At 35.8% G+C, this 15,780-nt stretch overlaps 1 protein-coding gene across 1 annotated transcript in view; it reads right to left on the bottom strand.

Moving 5' to 3' along the window:
• Nucleotides 1-1,961: 1,961 nt before the first annotated feature.
• Nucleotides 1,962-15,780, bottom strand: part of LOC145674292 (melanocortin receptor 4-like) — a 387,169-nt gene continuing 373,350 nt past the window's right edge. Inside the window, exon 3 of the mRNA XM_081744145.1 lies at nucleotides 1,962-9,655. Within this exon, the coding sequence (XP_081600271.1) occupies nucleotides 8,257-9,624 (1,368 nt within the window). The 5' untranslated portion in view covers nucleotides 9,625-9,655 and the 3' untranslated portion in view covers nucleotides 1,962-8,256. The remainder of the gene's footprint in view (nucleotides 9,656-15,780) is intronic.

The raw sequence follows: 15,780 nt of genomic DNA, 5'->3' as shown, positions 1-15,780 counted from the left end.
TTCTCTGTTTTGAAGAGAAAACTGTGATCGTGCTATCGTCCTTCAATATGCTAGAAAATTGGTTTCGAATTTGTTCAAGGATGATAACACGGTTCTTCCGTTTCAAGATTTGAGTGAATTCAGGTTCATGCAATTATGCTCCTTCTCATTTCCATTTGGAGATACGGCATTACCTAAACGACACAATCCCAGGACGATGGATTAAAAGAGGTGAACAATAAGATCGGGTTAATTGTCTATGGGTCTGACCCCAGGTCTCCAGTTCTAAACTTCTGCGGTTTTTATATGTGGAGGCACATTAAAGAAAGAATATATCATACTTATACCTGCTAATCTTCAAGATTTGTATAATTGAATTGTTGAAGCCAAGAATTCACTAACAAGTATAAGTTAACTTGTGTGTGATAAAAAATTAACTACTGGTTTGTTATGTGCTACGCTACACGACATAATATTCTTGTATATCTTGAATAACACTCCTAAGGTAATGCAATATTGATACGTGGATGATATTGTCAGCTCACATACTCATTTCTGCAAACTAAACTATTTTACAATCAAAAAATAAGTTTCTTATTCTTCTTAAGGGCTTAGTTTGCTGTTCCTATTCTTGTTTTTATTTCCAATTCACATTTCAGATCTTTTGCAGCAATGCTACCTTGGTATCTAAAATAAATAACATATTATACTATTTTTTCCTTATCGTCTGCACGTAACTCCCTCATTTATAGGTGCTTGTGTTACTGTAGTTTATCGTCTCTTTTCAGCACAGGCCACATGACTCGTAGACCTACAGGTTGATTGAATCCGAACCAGCGTAATGCTTTCAAATTTCAATGCTCTTTCTCTAAGATTTAGACATACGAAGTATGTTCAAAAATAAACCGAACTTTTAAAATAGCGCACCAACCGACAGAGGAATCGTGCTGCCGCTACTTGTTGAAAGTAGCGGAAGGTTTATACCAAAAAAAAAAAAAAAAAAACTGCCATTTATCTGTTGTTTTGTTATGACTGTTAGTCGCCAAGGTACAACCACTGAAGTGAACATGTACACAAGCTGTTCATCAGATTAATGGTACAGTGACAATGAAAGATCAAGATGATTTTTTTTCTTGATTGGAGGGTATTGTCCATGATGAATTTGTATCAGGTGGTCAGATTGTAAACAAACAGTTGTACCAGGATATTTAAACGTGGTTGAGGAATGTTACGCGCAGGACGAGGCCTCGATTGTTGTAAACCAGATTTGCATGATGCACCGTGCCAATGTGCCAACTTAGGCTTCGCTCCTCATCCGCCGTTATCTGGCAAAACATCAGACTCCCCTTGTGCCCCATCTACTCTGCTCTCCGGACCTAGCCCCAGCAGACTTTTTTTCATTTGACAAACTTAAAATCACTTTGAAAGTACATCGTTTCGAAGCCATAGACAAGATTCAGAACAATGCGACAAGAGATTTGAGCGCCATTTTAGAAAATGTATCCCAGGAGGCTTTCCGAAAAAGGTAGAAACGTTGGTAATGGTGTATAGTCAGTAGAAAGAACTATATTGACGAGGACAGTGCTTAAAATGTGTAATAAGCAATAGTTCGGTTCGGTTTCTTTTTGAACACACCTCGTAACACTTCCTGCGACAGAAGCGCACGCGCTAACTACTATACAAGTGATAAAAGCCGTATCATTTTTCATTTTGAAGAATTAAACATGCCTACTTTTGGGGAGGATGGTCTTTTTAGCATTGTAAAGTTTCGTTTTCACTTTAAAAAGGAAATCTACGAAGTTTTCTTCTATACCGTGAATTTTTTGCATAAAACACAATCACTGCTTCCAGTAGTAGAATGACAAACGCACTTACCTGAATTGTTCGTGATTTGTAGTTTAATTACCGATGTGTGTGCATTACTGCATAAATTTAAGGAGCATACTCATGAAACGAAAACTAAACAACTGTTATAGGTGTTGAATAAGGGTGTATTTAAATGAATGTTCTCAGGCATGATTATAGTATTATTTGCGCAAAAAGGAGAATAATTTTAAATATTAATTGTTTTACAAAATATATGATATCTTATAGTTACATGAATTCATAGCAATAAATACATTCATAAATAAATTATTTAACCATCAAGTCACAGAAGCTTTCTTCTTTTCAAAATAGTAAGACTATACATTTTTGGCATCACAAACGAAAATATGATACTAATTATTATGTTCTATTTTTAATCATAAGCTGTTTGTAATGAAAAATAAAATTGTTACAAGTACGTATATACATTTTAGGTATTATATTGTTTTAATAAGAACTGGATAAATAATAAAAAAAGAACGTTGATACACAAGATTTGATTCATCCTACAACGTCTATGTAACAATGTTATTGAGGTGTGCTACAAATACTAAACATTCTTTAAGGGTACGTTATAGAACACAGCACATATAGTGGCGTAGGTGGAAACAATTATTATGATCCGTACTTTTGTTTACCAACTGCAAACATGTTATTTCTTGCTCATAGTTTGAGGGTATCTTGGCTACTCCAAAGTCTCGCGATCTTCGTTCTGACTCCCAGTAAACCGTTTCAATCTTTATATAGCAAAGACTTTCTGTGGTGCCTATTCATGACATTTTGGGCTCTGCTTTCACTTCGACCAACCAGTTTATAGGGACATTGGATTGGAAACTACAAAGAGAAAATCCAGTTTGGTCAACATCCTGCTTGTTTTTGGTAAGAGAAGAGGAGAACCTTGTTAACATGTTCCAATTTTCCCCTACTTCTTACATGATGTATAGCAGAATGACGTCGCGAACAAAGGAATTGGGGAATGTAAAAGAATGTGAGGGAAAGTGATGCGTTCCTAAAACTGTCTCGCCAGGCTAACAAGTTTGATATTGTAGGCGGCACGGAATCCATACCATTCTACAATGTTTAGTTGTTTAATAGTAAAACTATGTGAACATTCAGGCTTGTTGCACATTCACCACAGGCAGGCCGGTCAAGCCGAGGCAGATGGAGGCAGGAGAAGATGTGAACAGAGAAACCCGAGTGCATTGACCGTGTATCTCAATCACAACGTTGAGAAGCTTTGTATAGCACGTGCTGGAATGAACATGCGGTACTGTTCAGCACTGTACCTTTGCTTGGCTGTCTTGTCCCCTGTTCAATGTGCGGCCATCTTCATGGCATAATACCATGTAAGAAAATGTCTGAGAAATAGATACCACAGATTTGTGATAATCTTTAGGGCTCCAAATTTGGATTATATATATAAATTCAAAATCTACAGATACAAATAATGAACAAATAATGAATACTTTCAAGTAAGAATCCGGTAACCACCATTTACTACGCCACTGAACACATATAACATATACATAGTATATATTACAAAACGATTAATGTTAACTTTGGTGAACTTAAGTTTGTGATAAAATACATGTACATCAGTACAGTTCCACAAATATAGATTACAAATTTTGCCATGAATTTTGCTTCAGAAAAATTACCATAGTAATACCATAATATCAGCAAAATATTTTAAAATACAATTGGATGCGTTCATGCAACATCTATGATAAATATCAATTTGGCAGGATATTTGAAGAATGTATACAGTACAGTTCTTAATTTGTTCTTCTACTTGTCATAATGTTTATCAGCGTCGTTTAATACTACGCAGTCCATCACCGTGATTAAAACACAGTTTTAAGAGTATTTTATGTGTAAACTTAGTTGAAAGTAGAGTTTTACTTTTATGATGAACACTTCTTAGCTTTTGCGAACAATTTTACATTATTTTGTATGCGTACACAAGGGTTTCTTATAATGTTCTATCTTCATATAATGTTAAATGTATTCACACTGTTCATTCATTAGTTATGTTTTGTTACATGGATCATACAATATCTTGAGAATACGGTACAATATTTACAGATGTGTTTCAGTCTTCCTTTATACTATGACACAGTCGCAAAATTGACGTGAAAATGACTCTAAATGCACAATATAAAAGATCAATATACATAGATTGTTATTATATTTTGAGTGTTTTTACTGGCACACTCAAGCAGGAAGTATCACTGATTTATCTCAATAATAACGTATAAGAGAAATACACAAAGCGATCGAAATTTCCCCGAATCTCAGCTTTATAATTTTCTATTTTCAGCACAATGTGTCATAATGCAGTAATACTGGTCGGAAGTGGTGTAGTAGTGTCTTCAGTACAAACCTACCCAGTAGGTTACACTGGGGGTTGAAGCTAATAGGCGTTGCGAAGAGAAAAAGTACGTGCGGTTTAATGAACGTTTCAGTCACATTGGAGTACGTTTGTTTTATCTTGGCATGCTTTCCGCCTAAAGGATGGATCTCTCTGCATCGTGCTGTTGCCACGCCACGGTTAAGTTGAAAGTTGCAATACGCTAAGAAACAGCAAAACGCTACCCCACTCACAAATCACTGTAACACACTTGTTCGCGTGTGACAACTAAGCACTTCGACTACCCGCCAAATAGCAATGATCTCATTTGATGGTCTGGCTAACATTAGCCTCACCTACACGACAAAACCAATAATACATCTATTGGATTAAAACATTCACGTAAGTGCTAGCAGAAAATACTTTAAATGCCAACCAAGCGCATTGGCGGGTAGTGTGCCAAGATAAAACAAACGTACTCTAGTTGCAGGGCTGAGTTTGTTACTAGAGGAGCGTGTTTTTGTTAGAGGTGTATTTTGAAACAAAATCGTACAGTGTAGCAGACGATCAGTTTCAGAATCGTTTCGGTAAGAAAGTGAGTAACTGGATTAACCAACAGGTTTTGTGAACTCGGCAGTGTGCGGGATAAGCTTCGGAGAGGCTGATCGATCGTTTTGACGAATGATGTTTATGATATACTGTCAGTGGTTTTACCTACACACCAATGTGTAAGACTCACTTGTAAAATTTCGTAAAGTTCTGGTTCGGCTACTTTCCGATTGATCAGTAGATCATATACTACGAGATACATGAACGGATTTGAGGCTGATTTGAAAGTCCAAAAACAATAATTATTTTCGAATTACAAATGAGTAAAAAAAGATGACCAAGTATAAGTAATTCTTTTCTTGGTGAGATAAATGAGCACGTGCTTGTCAGGTGATATATCGGGAGAAGTCAGTAGGCGATAATGTTGTTCAAAAATTGCTAGGAATAAGTAGCCAAACAGGTTGGTTGACATACTCTGGAGAAACTGGATTGGAATAAGACCTGTGTAATTGCTCACACGGGAGGGTCCCACAAGTTGTCGCTAAAATCTCACTGCCGCATAGCACATCTGATACGGCATCACGAGAAATGATCATGAGCAATATTTAAGGTGCTTTGGATCAGAAGGATAGGAGCTAGAGGGCTTCAAAACTTGAATATCCAAAAAATTATATCATGGAATTAAGTACGTTTAAAGTAAAAATATCTTGAAAACCATTAAAGTAATCAAAACAAAAGTTGCACAATATAATGAGAACACATTCTTTTAAATCGAAAACCACAATCAGTGTTGCCATAGGTGAAGCAGTGTTGCCAACTCAGCATAAAATATTTTATTTGAAATAGCACCATATACAAGTTTGCACAGATTTAAAATGCACTATTATCACTAAACATAACAGTAAAATGTAGTGGTACAGTGTTGCACACTATTGGAGCTATGTGTGCTGAAAATGTACAATAGAGAAGTCTGATATGTGACTACAAAGGGTAATATTGAATGCATTAGAAACAAGTGAGGATTTTGCATTATACTTCTGTAGCCCCGATGAATAAGCAGACAGCTCGCGAAAACAAAATGATACATACGAGGAAATAAATACTGTTTTCTAATTCTGTAATCTGGTTCTCGATTATCTTACCAATATTTGGATTGGAAGAGTAATTTCTTGGTTTCTGTCTTTCGTGTTAAGTGACATATTCTTTTATTTCCTTTCCTACATACCATATGATTATGTTTGTATACTGCAATATTACCATATTAACATTGGAAATATTTTATTACTACCTCATATGGGTTTCTAGTCGGCCAGGATAGCCGTGTGGTCTAGAAGGTTAGACAATCGACATATTAGACATCGGGGTTCCAATCAAGCCTCGAACATTTTTTGTTGTAGTTTTCACCTTATATTTCATTGTTATCTTCCTCTTTCATAGTGATTCGGATTCCACTTTACACTCCTATATACACTGAGAAGAAATGTAAGTTACGTACTTAAAAAGATAGGTTACATGCGTAATTCCTGTAGTTTTTGGACTTAACGTACAGCAGACGTATAACTGAAAACGCATGTTTTATAATACTTTCTGTATAAGTGTTCCATCTATACGTGCTTTCCGTATGAAACAATGTAGACGGTCAGGATCTCACATACAAATGAACGTATATAACATATAGCTGACGAAGGTAGCATAAGTATATGCATGTGATATACGGAAAACTGTTAGATGTCAGACATTCTGGAACAACATGATGTAACAACTAAGGGCAGTGCCTCCGTAGCATATGGATAACGTATGCTCCGTACTGATTTCTATAGTAAGCAAGAGGATACCGTATATTTGTACAATATACCGCTGTCCGGAGAACGGATTTTTCTCTGTGTAGCTTCGGAGCTGACAGAGGAGGTAAAAATGACCACTCAATTTCGTTTCTCAAATGCATCAATATTTTGTGACACTGCTATGCTATACTATCTGTGTTATGTATTTGAACTAAATTCATAGTATGAGACCCATATTCTTTTATTACCATCTGTTGCCACATATCACAATTCTCCATTGTACATTTTCAGCACACGTAGCTCCAATAGTGTGCAACACTGTACCACTACATTTCATAGTTATGTTTAGTGATAATAGTGCATTTTAAATCTGTGCACACTTGTATATGGTGTTATTTCAAATAAAATATTTTTATGCTGAGTTGGCAACACTGCTTCACCTATGACAACACTGTTTATAGTTTTCGATAGGGTATTTTGTTCTCATTATATTATGCAACTTTTGTTTTGATTACTTTAATGGTTTTCAAGATATTTACTTTAAATGTATTTAATTTCATGATATAATTTTTGGGATATTCAAATTTTGAATCCCCCTAGCTCCTATCCTTCTGGTCCATAGCACCTTAAATTTTGCTCATGTTCATTTCTCATGATGCTCTATCAGATGTGCTATGTGGCAATAAGATTTTAGCGACAACTTGTGGGTCCCTCCCGTGTCAGATAACTCACGAGGCACGAACTGTTAGGTATTTTATTGAGTTGTAGCACAGGTGGAAGCTACACAGTAATTAATAATAAGCTCGACCACTTTGAGCTGGGAAAAATTTTATGAGTTATGTGAAAGGCTCGTTTATTTTCCTTTCTTTTCTTCAAAAATGCGATTTTAATATTAGTAGTTTTAACAGTTTTTCAGAAGAATAGTATTAAAGCACAATACATAGATTTCGGTTTTATTTTTCAAAAACATGAGAAATCTGAAGCCTAGAAAACCAGAGTAAAGTAATATTGTTAAGCTAAGTTAGAATTGAAGAAGTAAGAAACTAAGTACGTAAATCCATTTACTCTGTCTTAACTTAATACACTGACATTTTCTTGATCCATAAACCTGGGTTACAATACGAAATAAATTATTAAAACGAGTTAGTAAAGGAGGGATATTGCATTAATGAAATTCAGAAGAAATATATTTTGTTTTAAGATGCCCCAACATGACTGATATATCGATACTCTTTCCAATATAGCTCTTATACACTGGTGTCATCTGTACGACTGTTTTATGAATACTTGTATTTCGCTTATCGCCGTCCAAATATGAGCTATTTATCTGTGAGCTATGTACTAAGCACCACAAGCATCTGACGTCAAGGAAAATGTTGATGTCTCAAATATGTTGTGCCAAGACTTATGGTCTCTATCCTCTTCAGGAGAAATAATCTCTGCAGGAGCTTCACGCTCTTGAAAGGAAACTAACTAAACAATTTATAGTCTGAGGAAATATGTTGAGAATTATCAAGACACATGTAATTCAATGTGTTGTTCGTTCGTTCGTGCTTCTAGACCATTTCCATCAAATCAAAAATGTGGACTCTTTTCAAATCGAAAATCTTCAGCATGGACTCTTTTTCCTGTGCTCTTCATACTCTCATAATTATTTATCAAAGTTTACTTGAACAGAAAAGTCACTGGCAAATATTTTGCGATTCACGGCAGAATCTTTGAAAGGTTCTACATAAGAGTGTCGTTCCTTCTGCTATGTATTATTGTGTTATGTCTGCGAAGAATCTTAGCATTAGGCAGATGACCATTAGATCCATTACCTCGGAGGCTACCGTTGGGAGTTGAATGAGAATGAAAAGATCTTACGCGACAAAGAATAGTTCCTCGGCTGTTACGGGTATGATGCAAGGAAAGTCTGTGCTGGGAGCAGTCGCTGGTGAGACCTAGTTGTGGGTCAAAAGGTATTAAGCAACTGCCACAACAACTAGCACCCATGCGTCGAAGAGCTATTTTAATATCCTTCATTCTAGCAGCATATATGATAGGATCCACCATCGATTTCATGATGACAAGAATATTGACCATAATATAATAATTTTTCAATGAAACTTGAAATTTATAAATGCAATCGTCGCAAAAAAGCCAGTACAATATTAATCCTGGTACCCAGCCCACAATACAAGTGCCCAAAATGAGAATAGTTGTTATTATAGCTTTTACGTTGCGAGACAAATCTTGTCCAAGTTGATACCTAATTCTATTGGCTTGGTGCCGACGTATAATGAAAAATATGTGGACGTATATAAAGAACATCAGAACCAGAGGAGCAAAAAATAAGCTACATACAACACTTCGATATTTTAGATTACTGAAAAATGTATTGTTGGAACAATTTTCGGACTGAAAGCCTTCCCCTTCGACTGACAGAAAATATATGAAGAAGAACACAATTGGACTAACCCATAATAAGATGATGCAACTATTTGTAGCCCGTGGAGTTATTGTGTAAGTGTAGTGTAGCGGTTTTACAATTCCGATATAATGATTAATTGCTAAGGCTAATAAGTGTAATACAGTGGCAACCAATCCGCCTAATCTGAACGCTTCTAAGGTCAGGCTAAAACATTCATGAACTATAATATTATAAACTTTAGGGAGTAAACTGTTCGATACTAATCCGATGCCAACAATTAGCGACGCATAAGCATCTGCTCCTGCAAGACTGACACTAAAACGTAGAGTAGGAGACATAGGTCTTCGTATCCACATAACAGAGCACAGTATCACCATATTCACCACTACAGTCACCAAACAAAAGAATATCATTATAGGAATTGTTGTAGTGTAGAGCCAGCATTCCTGTGTACATGCTGTACTATTTATGGGTGTAGTATTAGTGACATTTAGACTCAGCTCATTTAAGCTATCGTTATCGAAAGACGGATTTGGTGAAGTAGTAAAAGCATCTGTCAACCATGATGTTGTGAGTTCACCTTCAATATCACTGGGGGTCACTGCAGATGGAGGAGTCCCGTTGAAACTTTCCAGGCGCTTTTTTCTTCTGTGTCGGATGCGTAACGGAAATATAACTTTCATTTTACTATAAATGGCTACTACACAAAGCAATCTGTGAAAAGAGAAAAGAAAAAATAAAGAGTGGTTTATAGGTTGACAATAATAAATGTTTAACAATTTAAGTATATAACATTTATAATTATCACTATTTAATGTGTCTTATTTTATCACACTAAATTGCAGCCATTTACATTTGAATTAAGTTGATTTAACCACTTTCTCCAAATCACAATTTTTTACGCCAGGAATTAGTAACAAATTAGTGCTAATTAATAACTGAGTCCCAGAATTAATGCTGGTCGCGGTGGGAAGTTGGAGCACAGCAAAAGTGGCTTGGTGAACTTCACTGGCTTAACTATTTTCTCCGAATCGATTTTTTTGGTGCCAGGCTTAGTACTGAATTAATAATTACTGCTCGAACCCCGGAATTAGTTCAGGTGTCGTTGAGAAGTTAGGACACAGCAAAAGTGGCTGGTCCAACATCCTAGTAGCCCAACAACTTTCTCCGAATCCAAGTAATTTGCGCCAGCAATTGGTGCCAAGTTTGTGCTAGTTAGTGTCCGAGTCCCAGAATCAATGCTGGTTCGTTGAGAAGTTAGGACACGGCAATAGTGGCTGGGCCAATTTCCAGTGTCCCAGCCATTTTTTCCGAATACATAAAGAATTCGCTTCAGGATTTAGTGTCGAATTAATGAACGAGTCTCAGAAATAGTCATTGTCTCTTTGAGAAGTTAGGACACAGCAAACGTCGCTGGAGGATCTTCACACTGGCTGGTCTAACCAATTTCTTCAAATCGAATAATTTTTGCGCCAGAAATTAATGTCAAATGGGTGTTAGTGCTAATTAGTGCTCGATTCCAATAATTAGTGCTGATGTGGTTGAAAACTTAGGGCAGAGCAAAAGTTGTTGTACCAACTTCACATTAGCCCGACCACTCTCTGATATATACACTATTTTCTCGATTTCTTTCAGTTGAAGATTAAGAAAAGTTTTCAAATAACCTCTCCTCTTGTTTGCTTTTGTTGTTTCTGATCTTGATTTAGATAAACGAAGGATTTCTTCTATTTTTGACTTTGATTCGTGACCCGCCTTTGGCGCGGGAGACCCGGGTTCGATTCCCGGTGGGAGCTCATGTGGTTCGGATTCAACGTTAATCAGTAGGTCCACGTCTCATATAGCCTCGCTGCTGAACGGGACGTAAAACTCAAAATCAGTTAATCAATCTGATTCGTGACTTTAGAGGAATAACCAGAAGTAGAAACTATTAAGGACAAAAGCCACGCAACACAAGATATGTGAGAAATGACACGCTTGTAAGCGTATAAAGATAATGTTAGAATTTCGTGAACTACATTCCTCAACCATTATTGCTTTAAAAAAAAGTCACCAACATGTCGCTATGTCTTCACTTGTTGGCAACTTCATATTTGACCGATAAGCGGTTATAAATATTAACTGCCTAGTACCAGATTGGGGTGATATGAATATTCCACATCGAAAACATACATCTCCAGACTGATTAATGTACTACGTGGGATCTTTAATACCTTTCAATTTACCTTTTATCTAAACATCTATTCTGGAAAGAAATATATCGCAATTATTGTTTCTGAATTATTACTTAATTAATACATAAGGTTTTTTCTGCGATGACTATAATTTTAGCAGTTAAAAGAGGAAAACGCACACATACAGAAATTGCAGCTGAAGCTTACCTTGGAATTAATAAATAATTTTACAGTAATATAGCACCACAAAATGAAAATATAAAATAAAGTTTGTTTATTGTGTAGCTGAGAAAATAGCAGAGCAGTGTTATATGATGAACGTATACCTATGTTAAAATAACAATGATGGTGTTTTCTAGTAACAAAACTTTGTGCCAAAATACTGTTATTTCGTCATTGATCTGGACAATATTGTAAGGTTCCATTCCCACACGCACTGAAACCACATGTTTTACTACGAACACATGCTTTTACAATCGTAACACAAACAATAGCAGATGACAGAAGGAGATTTCCCATTTCCCTTATAGTGATTGTCTGGGTTTTATTCATAGCTCATATGGGAGTTTAAGGACTGTATATTTGGAATAAATATGATACTTCTCTTGTTCTTAACATTTTCTACGTGAAAAGTTTGTAAAATAAAATATTCTGTATAAAAATTATTTTTGTAAATTTTATTAATAGTTGACAACCCTGAAATTTGTGAGAAAAATCGTCAAATTCCGTTATTTTGTTACTAGTATGGTTATTTGTAATATATGCACGAATTGGCTTTCTACTGTCAATAGGATATGAGAAAAATGAAACATGCTGAGATAATCTAGTAATTTAAGACAGTGCTATTCAACCTTTTTTCTCTCGCGTACCCCTGGGCACAGTTCACCACCCAATTGTGTACCCCTGAAGCTGTTTAAAAGAAATTACATCGAAATTAAATTAATGTACATGTTCTGTTGATTTAAAAGTGGGACAAATGGCGACCCAACAAAAGAACAATCAAAGTGGCAACCAAAATACTATTTACAGTGGACATATGAAAAATTAACATGGAAAATTGCAAAACATGAGAGACATCCAGTTCTATTGAGGAGGATTTTCCCCTCATCCTACATGGTAATTCAGTCACTGAGAACAATGTTAGAAATTAAAAAACTAAAAATAACTTTAGAACTAAACTGTTAATGAGATAACTGAGCTTGTTTCCGGGACGCCAACTCCTCGTTTCTTGGTCGAATATTGGAATTATACTTATTTTAGGATTATGTACACCAAGAAACATCTTCGCGTACCCCCAGGGGTACGCATACCTCCGGTTGAATACCACTGATTTAAGACATGGAAAGTAAGAGAACACCACTCCTCTTTACCCCCCCCCCGTTTGCGAAGTTTCCCCAGGTTTACAGAGTGGCACTCATCGGATTCGAAATCAGCACTCCAAAATCATATAAAATCAGCTGAAAACTTGATATATGTATATAAAAATCATGGTTCATCAGCCTCTCCCTCGGACTATTTAGGCACCCCTCCAACCATGCGCCCGGGACACGTGCCTGCTTGCTCCTCCATAGCTGCGGCCCTGTGAGCTACATGAATAATATACAATGGTTATGTAATATTTTGACTTATAAATACTATAAAGAAAGGAAGAATTGCAATTTTGTTTAACTTTCCGAAAGAAGCAACTACGGGATTAAAAATAAGATAGGAAAGGCAACACATTTGTATGAAAATGAAATGAAACACACACCCGTCTATGCTTTCACCCAGCAGACGTATTGTTTGGAACCTAAAAATGTGACTTTTGGAATCTTGCACATAGGTTCACAGAGCCGTGCTTGAGCGATTGGCCGTAGAAATTCAAACTCCGATTAGTTAGAATTTCACAACCTGGTTTTATTACAAGTGTAAACTTTTTAATCAGTGGAGAGGAGGGCGTGGATCATGGGTCAGATTTTATGAGGATGGGTTTTGGTAGATGGTGTGTCAGAGTGGGTCATGGCGGGTGGTGGGTCAGTGGGTCATGGGACATGATTTCATTGACCCACGCTGTCTTTGGTAAATATATTAAGGAGTTTTTTTTAAATCCAAACTCTAAAAAAATACCCAATGTAGACGAGCAGCGAAGTTATGTTAATCTGCTGCGGTGGAAATAGGGAAAATCTTGCAAACTAATATTTTTGTTCAATTTCCTCGTCTGTTTTCTGTATCTTTTGAGTAATTATCATGTCATATTTCGTGCATGGGAATTGCTGAAAAAGACAGATGTTTCGAATAGAGGAAACTGGTCCTCTTACCAGAACCCAAACAGTCTTACATTATTGTATTATATTGGTTTAATGCTACCTAGTTCTACAAATAACCAACAGCAGGAAAAGCGTTTACGTAGTAAGAAAATGAAATATTGATATATTCTTGGAAATGTATTATATATATACTGCACTACTATCAGAAGTAAAATATACACCAAAGACGACTTCCTGAAAACGATCATAATATTGGCTGTGTATACGATGATCTCCCAGAGCTCTTGAGAACATAACTTCAGGTAAATTTGAACATAAGTTTGTTTATTGAAACATTTCTAAAGTTAATAAAACAATAATGAACAGAGATAATATTTCTTAAATTGTTGACTTTAACTTGTTTGTGAAAATGAACAGTCCACTTTACGAGAAATTTTCTTTTCAGCAGTCCTGTTTAATATGTCTATATCGAATTCGCTTGTTACCCTTACTTAATAGTACTGAAATATAGTGCTTGAAGGAGTTTACCAAAAAGAGCGTTAGAACTTTTAAAACGAGACGGAATAAAAACTACAAGTGATAATGTTATATTTTTGGAAGGAAGCTCCTCTTCACTCGAGTTAAGCGTTTATTTGTCCAGATATTCCTCCAAGATGTCTGAACTGTTTTTAACCAAATTTGACATGGTGATTTGAGATCGCACACTGAATGTCGTAAGAGGTATCATGTTCAAATTGGACACACCATTGAGGAATAATCACAGAAAAGCGGGATGCCCATAGACTTGACATTGGAAAAGCATTTGGCGCGCGAATTTTCATTGTAAACAATGAAAATAGAATTTTCAACATTAGAAATACGGGGAAGCCCTTTTCGTTTGGTGCGAACGTAATTTTTTAAAAGCCATTACAGTTTTCGCCGATATGCCAAATTCAACTATTTACATGTCGTGTTCACTCACGAAAACTATATTGATGCACTGAAAAATTATATGAATAACCAATAAAGGTCGATCGCTTCGCTCCAAATGTGCTATTAATACATACCTAGTTTATTATTGTGAAAAGCAATCCAAGGCATTAGGTTTTAAATATAATCCCATTACTCTGTCAAATTTTATCTATTTTGGTGGGTAGAATGGATACTAAAGGTCCAATTCTGCAGATATATTGCGTGGTAACCTTACAATCATGCGTTCAATGTCCCCTTTCAGTTCAGAGATTGTTCACAGCTCATTCTCATAGAAATGACACTTTAGGTAACCTCTTAGAAAATAATGTAATGGGGAGATGATGTGATGTGAGCGGAAGGACCACATAGCCGTTTCTTGACGCAACATGTGCGGATAACTTTTCGTGCAATAAGTTCTGAGTAATTCATTTCATCCACTGAAGCAGAGGTGGACATTTGAATGACATAATCTTTAAAACATAATGCCATTGGTTGGTTTTCAGAATTAAAAAAAAATGTTTAATTCTCACTTGTAGCTTTTGTTCTTTCTCGTTTTAAACTTCTGATGTTTCCGTTGATAATTTCATTATAAACGATAATTTTTGTTACGACTATCTTGTAAACCTAGAGAGGTAACACGTTATTTGGACATGTACAGTAGTGCTGTTAACGTTCGAAGAATCCGTTGCTCGAATATTTGAATAATCGATTCTTCGAATTTTGTTATTCGGATATTCGAACAATTATTCGGATAACAAATAATTATTCGAACAATTATTCGGATAACGAATAATTATTCGAACAATTGTTCGGATAATGAATAATTATTCGAACAATTGTTCGGATAATGAAAAACTATTTGAACAATTATTCATATAACGGGTAATTATTCGAATAACTGGTAATTATTTGAATAACTATTGGGATAACGGATAATTATTTGAACAATTAATCGGATAACGGGTAATTATTTGTACAATTATTCGGATGTAGAATAATTATTTGAACAATTATTTGGATAAAGAATAATTATTTGAACAATTGTTTAGATAAGAAATAATTATTCTAACAATATTGTTCTAATATTGAAAACCAATATTCGAACAATTTTACGATCTTATAGAGTTTTCAGATGATGTATCTTCTGTTGCGGATGCCGAACGAAAATCGATGCGAGACTAATCTAGGTAGAAGCGCGACTCTAAGGGAGACACAGTTTCGTGTCTTGCGGAGAGTTATCGCCATCTTGTATTAAACTTGAATATTTTATACAGGAAGAGGGTCATGCGATATGTGAAACAGTTTGACGCAGAATACCTCTAATCCATGAAGAACGCATCAAGATCGTCATGATGTGTGATGAGAGAACTGCATGTGTCGTTCTCATGAATGTAACCAACGAGACCCACAAAGATATGCTGTGTCACATAGCAGTTCTACAATTACTCCGTACGTTACGTGAAGTAGAATC

Source organism: Thermobia domestica, chromosome 17 (genome assembly GCF_964235325.1).
Source record: "Thermobia domestica chromosome 17, izTheDome1.hap1.1, whole genome shotgun sequence".
Taxonomy (NCBI): Eukaryota; Metazoa; Arthropoda; class Insecta; order Zygentoma; family Lepismatidae; genus Thermobia; species Thermobia domestica.
This window is presented reverse-complemented; position numbering and strand designations above follow the sequence as displayed.